The sequence below is a fragment of the Jaculus jaculus genome, chromosome 5 (genome assembly GCF_020740685.1).
Source record: "Jaculus jaculus isolate mJacJac1 chromosome 5, mJacJac1.mat.Y.cur, whole genome shotgun sequence".
Taxonomy (NCBI): Eukaryota; Metazoa; Chordata; class Mammalia; order Rodentia; family Dipodidae; genus Jaculus; species Jaculus jaculus.
Window position 1 is genome coordinate 77582608 of NC_059106.1, and position 10763 is coordinate 77593370.

Consider the following 10763-nt stretch of genomic DNA (forward strand, 5'->3'; position numbering starts at 1 on the left):
AGGGGTTCTTTCCTTGATATTGACTAAGGAGTCTATTTCCCTTCAGGATGACATCTGAACTGGAGAGCAGCCTAACATCTATGGACTGGCTACCACAGCTTACCATGAGAGCAGCCATCCAGAAATCAGATGCTACGCAAAATGCACATGGAACAGGAATCTCTAAGAAGAATGCACTCCTTGACCCCAATACAACCCTGGACCAGGAAGAAGTCCAACAGCACAAAGATGGAAAACCTCCATACAGTTATGCCAGCCTCATCACATTTGCAATTAATAGCTCACCTAAAAAGAAAATGACTTTAAGTGAGATTTACCAGTGGATTTGTGATAACTTCCCATATTATAGAGAGGCTGGCAGTGGTTGGAAGGTAAAGGTTTTCAATTATTTATTTTATGCAGTATGCTATGATGATAATGGTCAGATTAAAGCATTGTGGAAACTTGATGTGTGATGGTGACATTTGGACTCCTACTAGCCATTTTTAGAATGTCAGAAATGCAGATTTTAATATTTATGTAAATGATGTTTTGGTTAACAGCTTGTTAGAGCTTTACTATGTATGTCATAGGACTGCACAGTATAAAAAAGAGCAGTAATATGTAGCATTACCAGAAAACCATCCCTAGAGCTTTGCTAATCTGATGGTAACAAAAGTAAAATTGGATAATTTTTACTGTTTTGACATTTGTGAGGCTTTTGTTTTGTTTTGTTGTTTATTGAGGTATGGTTCACTCTAGTCCAGGCATTTGTGAGTTTTTTTTTTAAATTTTTTTTTGTTCATTTTTATTTATTTGAGAGTAACAGAAAGAGGGAGGGAGGGAGGGAGGGAGGGAGGGAAAGAGAGAGAGAGAGAATGAATGGGCGCACCAGGGCTTCCAGCTACTGCAAACAAACTCCAGACACCTGCGCCCCTTGTGCATCTGGCTAACGTGGGTCCTGGAGAATCAGGCCTCGAACTGGGGTCCTTAGGCTTAGCAGGCAAGTGCTTAACCGCTAAGCCATCTCTCCAGCCCCATTTGTGAGTTTTTAAAACAACCTTAATTTGTCTTTTAGACTTAACATGAGTTACAAAACAGCACAAAAGGTTTCCCTTCTTAGGTGTCTCCTACTTCTTAGGGTTTACTTCTTAGCTTTTTGTAGTGCTGACATTGTATATAACCATAGTATGATGATTAGAACAAAGAAGTTAGTGTTGGTGCAATGCTGTTGACTAGACAGTACTTTAATTAAAATATAGGCTTGACTTATGTTTCATTTGTTTTCCTTCAATGTCCTTTTATGTTCCAATATAGAATCACATATTGCATTGAGATGTCATGTCTCCCCAGTCTTCTTCAGTCTGTAAATATTCCTCACTCTTGTCCTTTCTGACTTGGACACTTCTGAAAAGTGCTTGTTGAATATCATATAGACTTTCCCTCAGTATAATAATATTTTGCATGATTAGATGGAGGTAATGTATTCTGTATTCTGTATATGCTCCCTTTTTCATATCAGAGGCCACATAATAATTTCAGCATAGCCATGACTTTGATTAATGTGATGTCTGTCAGGTTTCTTCTCCATAAGTCCACTATTTATTCTTTGTACATAGTAGAATGTTTGGGGGAGTTACTCTGGAGCTGTGCAAATACCTTGTTTCTTATTAAACCTTTGCCCATTAATTTTAGCATTCGGTTATATGTAGTGACTGTAGCAATTTTTACTGTTTTCTAATGGTGATGTTCTCATAATGAAGAACATTATTAATGCTGTCCAATAAGAAAGATTTTCACCTCTTACCTGTCTGTTGTTTGTAATACTATGCACTTGTGGGTGTCTTTTTTTTTTTTTTTTTTATAATGCAGTCTAGTTTGGCCTTGAACTCAAGATCTTCTGGCCTAGATCTCTAAGTGATGGGGTTATAGACATACATCACCAGGCCCTGGAAAGACTATAGTGTTTTTATTTTTTGTTGTGCATGTGTGTGTGTGTGCTATTACTGAGGTTGAGCCTAGGCTCTCAAATATTTAGGCCAGTACTCTATCACTGATTTACAGTCCCAGCCCTCATTGCTCAGATAGTTGTAACTTTGACCAGGCACTATTACAAGTACTTTATACTATTGTCTTAAGTTACACAGCAGCCTTTTTAAGCAGAGGCTATTACCCAAAATTTACATGTAATAAAGCTGAGGCATAGAAAAATTAAATAACTTTCCAGAGTTTCTCAGAGAGTGGTACAATCAGGATTTGGCACCCCTTTGTAGACTTGTACCATGGCCTATGATTTTACAAAAAAAAAAAAAAAATCACATAAATATTTATTGAAATTAATTTGCCAAGGTCAACTCTTTTTAAAAAATATTTTAATTTATTTATTCATGAGAGAGAAGAGAGGGAGGGAGAGAATGGCTGCACCAGGTCCTCTAGCCACTGCAGATGAATTCCAAACACATGTGCCACCATATGCAACTGGCTTACGTGGGTCCTGGGGAGTTGAACCTAGGTTCCTAGGCTTCGCAGACAAGTACCTTAACCAGATTGTTAGTAGTATGCTTTGAATAAGTCACTGTAACAGTATTTCAGTGGAGGAAGTACATTATAACATTTGACCCGGTTACTGTGCCGGTTACTTAGTGCTAGATTGTTTGCCTAGCATGCACAAAGGGGGTTGATCCCCAACACAAAAAAATAATTTTTTGACTTAGTAATCAAAGCATCATCAATCTTAAGTAGAAAGGATTTATGCAAACTGTGTTTTCTTCCTTACCATTGGACACTAGCTCTTTTTGTGAAGATCTGGTGGATGGGGGAGAGAGAAATCTGTTTGACAGTGGAATTAACATGGCTATAGAGTATAAATGGTCAAAATTTGACTAAGAAAGCCCACCCCACTGGGGATTCATGGGTCTTTAAGGAATAACTATAAATCTAAATTCCTAAAGGTATCAGAAAGACCTCTTATAATTGAGTAAGGCACAGAGGTGACAAGCCAAAGATTCATGTCTAATAGAAAAGGAGCAACTTTGTTGTAGTTACATGTTGCTTCTTAGGACACATGTCCTATCTTACAGTTTTCTTTCTGGAGAAAAGTGCGAAATCATTTTTGTGTGTGTGTGTGTGTGTGTGTGTACTTTCTCAATTTTTACATGTTGCCAATTGTAACTTTTTTGTTTTGTTTTGTTTTTTGGAGGCAGGGTCTTATTCTGGTCCAGGCTGACCAGGAATTAACTGTATAGTCTCAGGGTGGCCTCAAACTTGACCTGGAATTCACTATATCATCTCAGGGTGGCCTCAAACTCATGGCAATCCTCCTACCTCTGCCTCCCAAGTGCTGGGACTAAAGGTGTGTGCCACCACTCAAATGCTCTGCTTTGTAAACATAAGTCTGTTGTTCCTGTTCCACCTGTGGACTGCTAAATTGGAGTCTATGGCCTAGATAATATCCTGTTATTTTCAGTTACTTTTATGACTTTTCATTCATTAATTTGAGAAGAACTTACTGTCGAGCCATCATTGTCCTAGGCAGTACAGGGACCTTAAGAGGGTATCATGTTTACTAGATCAAGAAGATACATAAACAAAGGTGATTATGAAGCTAAATCAAAAGTACTTCAATAGAGAAATATGAAGTGCTGTGTTATAAATAGTTCAACAGTTGGTCATTCCTACTGTGTACAAGCCATATTAATATGACCTAGTACAAAGTGCTAACTGAGCAGTATAGTTAATGAGAGTTTCTTTTTTTTCCCCTGGGGAGTATAATGAGGTTGCAAAGTGAATGGTACAAGAATAAGCTGTATCACAGTTAAAGGAAGTGTGTGTGTGTGGGAGCTCATTAGAAAGGAGAAATTACACTGTATTTTGAGGAAGAGTAAGATCTAGAGGAACATTTTATTGTATTTTTAAGAAATGCTTGATCCCAGTTGAGAGGTGGGATGAGTCAGAGTTAGGGATCTTGTGGCTATGAAAACCCAACTGAAGAACTTGTCCACATTGTTGGGAATAGGATGCTTAAGGTTTGATTCTGCTCCTCAGCCTGTCTTTCTCTAGCTTCTTAAGACTTGTAAATCATCTTGAGTGCTAAATCTAACCTGTTGGTGTTTCTTGTTGGTGACCAGCTTAAATCATGGTCTGAAACTACTTTAGAAATAGTTATAAAAAAATCTGTAAGATACATCATTTGGATACGAAAATAAAGATGTGTGGTGGAAGGTTGGGAATCCGTAGAGAAGAATGCTTATTTCTCTTTGTATACTTTATTTATTTTTATTTATTTGAGAGGAGAAGAAGAGAAAATGGGCATGATAGGGCCTTTACTTGCTGCAAACAAACTCCAGATATGTGTGCCTCCTTGTGTGCATGTGCGATGTTGCACACTGTGTCCCTGTGCTTCTGGCTTACATGGGACCTGGAGATTCAAACATGATTTCTTAGGCTTTGCAGGCAAGTGCTTTTACCACTAAGTCATCTCTCCATCTTTTTTTTAAATTTTTTTTTTGTTCATTATTTATTTATTTATTTGAGAGCGACAGACACAGAGAGAAAGACAGGTAGAGGGAGAGAGAGAGAATGGGCGCGCCAGGGCTTCCAGCCACTGCAAACAAACTCCAGACGCGTGCGCCCCCTTGTGCATCTGGCTAACATGGGACCTGGGGAACCGAGCCTTGAACCAGGGTCCTTAGGCTTCACAGGCAAGCGCTTAACCGCTAAGCCATCTCTCTAGCCCTCCATCTCTTTATGTATTTTATAAACAACTTCCTCACCAGCCATCCCTACCTCAGGTGGTTTCAATTTAGCTCAGGCTGACATGGGACTCACTTTAGCTACAGGATGGCCTCAGACTCACAGCTGTCTTTACCTCTGCTGGGATTAAAGGTCTGTACCACCACATCTGGCTTTCTTCTTCAGTTTTTAAAATAGTGGAGGGCTGGAGAGATTTCTCAGTGGTCAGAGGTGCCCCATTCCACTGAGGACCTTCCTCACTGGGGTTAATGCTATTCACTTTGGAGTTATATTTGCACCAGTCAGTCTCTGTAGTGGGGCTAGTGCCTCAGAATATTCCTTCCAACCCTATAGCTCTTACACTGTTTCTGCCCCTTGTTCCACATTGTTCCCTGAGCCTTGGTGGACATGTTGTAAGTCTCCTTTAATGGTAAACTCTACATTCTCATTTTCTGCTTTGATGAGTTTTAAGTCTCCTTAGTGCCTGTTATGATCTCTCTAAAAAGGGTTCTCAGGCTAGCAGTGAGAGCAGAACTCCTGTTTAATATGTCACTTCCTCTGTAATGTCTTCTGGGTCCTGGCAGATTTGATAGAGATGACTCATCTTGTATGAGGTACTCAGCTTTCTTTTCTTATCGTACTGATGGGTCTTGGGTCTCCCTGGTATTTACCTCCATCTGTGTAAAACGTATTCTTCCACCAAGAGTGAAAACAGCATGAATCAAAGGGGATAAGCATAGTCATTTAAAGGACTTTTTGACCTCATCTTAATCAACTTCCCTCCTACTGAGTGTGCCTTATATCCAGTCAGAAAGTAGTTGATTACCCCTATAGTCTGGGTGCCACTATTGCACAGGTGTGTATATCTTTCCCAGCTGGTTGCTTTTGTAACTTGCTGAATCCCCTGCTTGTGCACGCTGTTGGTGACCATTATCCCCAGCAGCTCACACAGCACTGTGCAGCACTGTGAGGGCTAGCCAGTAGGGAGCTGGCTGGCTTCTCAGTTCCAGTGTGATCTCTCCATGTCCTGTGAGTTCAGCCTGTAGTGTCTTCAGCAATGGGGTCTTTCTTCCCATTTTGATCTCATGGGTAACCAAGTACTTTGGCAATGGCCTGCATTGTTTTGGGGGCCTCATGAACCTCCCTGACCAACAGCTCACTGTTTTGGGGGGGGTGATACCAGATTTTACCACTGGGATCTACCAACAATGGCCTATGGTTTTAGGGTTAAGCTTTCTCCAACCCTACAGGGTACTTTTGCCCAGACTACACCCAACCCTCTTATTAAGATTTACATATTTTGAGCGGGAGGGAAGGGGGACAGGGGTGGGGGTGGCACATGCCTTTAACCCCAGCACTGGTAGGCAGAGGTAGGAGGATCACCGTGGGTTCGAGGCCACCCTGAGATTACATAGTGAATTGCAGGTCAGTCTGGAAACCCTACCTTGAAAAACAAACAAACCAAAAAAAGTTACATATTTTAACTAGCTAACCAGGAGGAAGGTTCCTATAGTACTGATTCATGCTATCATTGGATTTTTGCATTCCTCCCAAACTCCATTATCCCAATACCCCCAAGATCCTTCTACCCCTTGTATTGTCCTTCTACTTGCCTGTCAAGTATCCCTTTATCTCATTTCTTCATTTTTTCTCTCTCTTCTCCTAGCCTCATAGTTTCTTGCCAATACTACTGATCCTTATTATAATTTATAAACAGATCAAGCTGTTCCATGTTAGGAACTGCATGTGAAAGAGAACATCCGACATTTGTCTTTCCAAGTCTGTGTAGTCTTGCTTAGTATAATTATTTTTTTCCAAATTCATACATTTTCGCCGGGCGTGGTGGCGCACGTCTTTAATCCCAGCACTCGGGAGGCAGAGGTAGGAGGATCACCATGAGTTCAAGGCCACCCTGAGACTCCATAGTGAATTCCAGGTCAGTCTGGGCCAGAGTGAGACCCTACCTTGAAAAACCAAAAAACAAACAAACAAACAAAAACAAATTCATACATTTTCCTCCAAATTTCCTTTCCCCTTAATGCTGAGTACAATTCCATTGTGTGTGTGTGTGTGTGTAACATTTTCATTATCCACCAGTTGTTGGGCATCTGGACTGGTTCCAACTTTACCTGTTATGAATAGAGCTGCAATAGATATGGCTGAGAAAGTGTCCCTGTAGTAAAGAGTAGAGAGTCTTTAGAGTATATGATAGGAGTACTGTAGGTGGATCAAATGGAAGATCAATTTTTAAAAAATTATTTATTTATTTATGAGAGACACAGAAAGAAAGAGTGAATACAGGTGTACCAGGGCTGCTTGCCGTGTAAATGAGCTCCAGACACATGTGCCTCTCAGCATTTGCCTTTATGTGGGTTCTAGGGAATCATATCCAGTCTGTCAGGTATTACAAACAAGCGCCTTTAACAATTGAGCCATCCCTCCAGTCCTATTTTCAGAGTTTTAGGAGCCTCCATGCTTATTTCCATATTGGCTGTGCAAGTTTGCACTTCCACCAACAGTGGAACAGTGGTTCCTCTTTAACGCACCCTCACCAGCATTTGTTGTCATTTGATTTTTTAATGATAGCTATTCTTTTTTTATTTTTATTATTATTTTTAATTTTTATTAATATTTTCCATGATTATAAAAAAAATCCCATGTGTCGTCCCCCCCCCCACTTTCCCCTTTGAAATTACATTCTCCATGATGATAGCTATTCTGACTGGAAAGAGATGGAATCACCAAGTTGTTTTAACTTTCATTTCCCTGATAGCTAAAGATGCTGAGCACCTTTATAGATGTTTATTTGCCATTTTTAGTTCTGTTTTTTTAAAAATAATTTTATTTATTTGCAAGCCTATAGAGATGGGGCTGGGAGAGTGAGTGTGTGAGGACCTCCACACTACAAAAGAATTCCAGATGCATGGGTCACCTTGTGTTTCTGGCTTTATGTGTGTACTAAGGAATCAAACCCAGGTCATTAGGCTTTGTCGGCAATCACCTTAACCACGGAACCATCTCTCTAGCTCCCCTTCTGAAAAAATATTTTTAGAATTTATATGCCAGCAGAGTGAGAGAGAGAGAAGAGACAGAATGGGTGTTCCAGGCTCTCCAGTCTCTGCAAATGAACTCCAGATGTATGAGCTACCTTGTATCTGGCTTCACATGGATACTAGGGAATTGAACCTGGGCCATCAGGAATTACAAGCAAGCACCTTAACATCTGAGCTGTTTCTCCACCCCCAATCTTTACTTGCCCCCTCCCTCTGCAAAGGAAGAAAGAAAGATAGACAGACAGACTGATTGATTCAAAATTCTATGGAGCTGGGCATGGTGGCACATGCTTTTAATCTCAGTACTTGGGAGGTAGAGGTAGGAGGATTGCTATGAGTTTGAGGTCAACCTGAGACTACATAGTGAATTCCAGTTTTACTTGGGCTAGAGTGAGACCCTACCTTGAAATACAAAAACAAACAAAACTATTGAATATAGGTGGGCTTTGTAGACCTCTCACTATGCTACTTCTGACAGTTACATTTTTCTGTTGCTGTACCAGTAAGGGAGAGTTTTCCTGCCCTAGTTCAGTCTTTCTAGTGAGCTCATGAGGCTGCTTATGGCGAAGAGTTTGAGACTGAGTGGAACTCCTTTGTGTCTGAGACCCCTGGTACTCTGAATTGGCTCAGTAGACCAATGCTTGCTTGGCCTTTTAAAATTTTAGCAAATTTCTTAGGACCTGCTTGTGGACATCCAGCTTTTTCTTGTATTCTGCCAAAGGTGAGAGAGTTTGTGCATCCAGGTTCCATTGAATAGTCTTGTTCTTAGGAATGTAGTTTTGTTGGTTGCTTTGCAACCTGAACTCTCTAATACAGCTCCATAACAGGAATTATTTAAACAAAGAAAAAAAAGAGTGTTTTCTCACTGTTCTAGAGAGAACATCTCCCAGTTTTAGATTATAAATTTACACTCTGCTAGTAAGATAAGCTTCAGCATATATTCCCTGTACATCTTTAAAAAATTATTTTATTGGGCTGGAGGGATGGCTTAGCAGCTGAGGCACTTGCCTGCAAAGTCAAAGGACCCAGGTTCAATTCCCTAGCACCTACGTTAGCCAGATGCACAAGGAGGCACACACACCTGGAAGTTTGTTTGCAGTGGCTGGAGGCCTTGGTACACCCATTGTCTGTCTGTCTCTCTTTCTCCCCCTCCTCCTCCTTTGTCAAATAAATAAATAAAAACTAAAAATTAAAACTTAAAAAAATTATTTATTTGAGAGTGAGAAAGACAGAGAGAATGAGAGAGAGAATGACCACTCCAGGGCCTCTAGCCACTGCAGACGGACTCCAGACACATGTGCTACCCTGTGCATCTGACTTTACGTGGATAATGGGGAATTGAACCTGGGTCCTTATGCTTTGCAGACAAGTGCTTTAACCGCTAAGCCATTTCTCCAGCCTTAGCAATGGAATTTTTAAACATTTTCTTCTTGTGTTGAGGATTGAACCCAGGGCCTTGAGCATTCTAGCCAGCTTCTTTCCCAGTCTGTTCCCTTTTTTTTTTATTTTTATTTTATTTTTTTTAATTTTTTTTTTGTTGTTCATTTTTATTTATTGAGAGTGACAGAGAGAGAGAGAGGTAGAGAGAGAGAGAGAGAATGGGCACGCCAGGGCTTCTAGCCACTGCAAACGAACTCCAGATGCGTGCGCCCCCTTGTGCATCTGGCTAACGTGGGTCCTGGGGAATCGAGCCTTGAACCGGGGTCCTTAGGCTTCACAGGCAAGCGCTTAACCGCTAAGCCATCTCTCCAGCCCCTGTTCCCTTTTAACATATGAAAAACCTGGTTTTAAAATGGTAATACATGCACCTTATAAACCTTTTGGACCTTGCAAGACAGTGAAACAAGAAGAAAATCATTGTCACCTATGAAATCTTACATAGACTAACCTAATTTCTAATGCTGCATTCTGATTTGTTTCCAAGACTAAATAAATTGAAAACTACAAAACCATGATAAAAGTATAGTTTTGTGTTTGGTATTTAATACTTCAGCATGTGTCTTCCTGTATCATTCAAAGTTCTCAGTTAAAATGCTACATATGTTTCATTAATACAGTATCTACTAGAATTTGTTTTTTCTGATAATTATATCCCTTTGTAGAATGCCTATTTTGAAAGCCAGAAGGGCTTAAATTTGAAGCTTATTTATTTATTTATTTAGTTTAGGCAAGACCAAAAGATTGCCACCCCAGCCCCCTTTTAATGAGAGAATTAGGAAAGAATTGGCACTCTGGGGCCTCCAGCCACTGTACTTGAACTCCATGCACGTGCCACCTAGTGCGCATGTGTGACATTGCATGCTTGCATCATGTCACACATCTGGCTTATATGGGACTTGGAGAGTTGAACATGAGTCCTTAGGCATGGCAGACAAGTGCTTTAAACACTAAGCCATCTCTTTTGGCCCAAATTTGAAGCTTAATTTAAAAATTAATTCTAGGGGCTGCCATGCGTAAGGATCCTGGTTTGATTCCCTAGGACCCATGTAAGCCAGATGCACAAGGAGGTGCGTGTGTTTGGCATTAGCTTGCAGAGGTTAGAGGCCGTGGTGTGCCCATTCATTCTATTTCTCCCTTTCTCTCTCAAATATGATAAATAAATTAAAAAATTAAATTCCAGGATGGGCATGAGTTTGAGGCTGGCTTGGGCTACAGAATGAGTTCTAGTCATCCCAGGCTAAAGTAAGACCCTGCCTTGAAAACAAAGAAAGTTAATTTCATTTGTAGTTGTCTTATAGGAGCCAGTGCCTTATGCATTAGGTGATTGTGTGATCGTATTCTAATGCATTGAAATACTTAAGTTTCTGATTTTGTTTTTTAAAGATGAGATTAAAAAAAATCCATTTGACCCAATGGCTTTTCTTCTTTAATTTCAGAATTCCATACGACATAATCTGTCACTGAACAAATGTTTCCTTAAAGTGCCTAGATCCAAGGATGACCCCGGAAAGGTAGGATTCATTTCCTTAAAATGAAGCAGTTGGATTCTTCTGTAAGTCT

The 10763-nt window shown here is 40.3% G+C and overlaps 1 protein-coding gene across 5 annotated transcripts in view; it reads left to right on the plus strand.

Moving 5' to 3' along the window:
- Foxj3 (forkhead box J3) overlaps positions 1 to 10763 on the plus strand; it is a 131552-nt gene that overhangs the window by 47858 nt on the left and 72931 nt on the right. For all 5 annotated transcript variants that reach the window (XM_045149446.1, XM_004670481.3, XM_045149447.1 and 2 more), the window contains 2 exons: positions 47 to 371; positions 10640 to 10714. In XM_045149446.1, coding sequence (XP_045005381.1) covers positions 47 to 371; positions 10640 to 10714 — 400 coding nt within the window. The remainder of the gene's footprint in view (positions 1 to 46; positions 372 to 10639; positions 10715 to 10763) is intronic.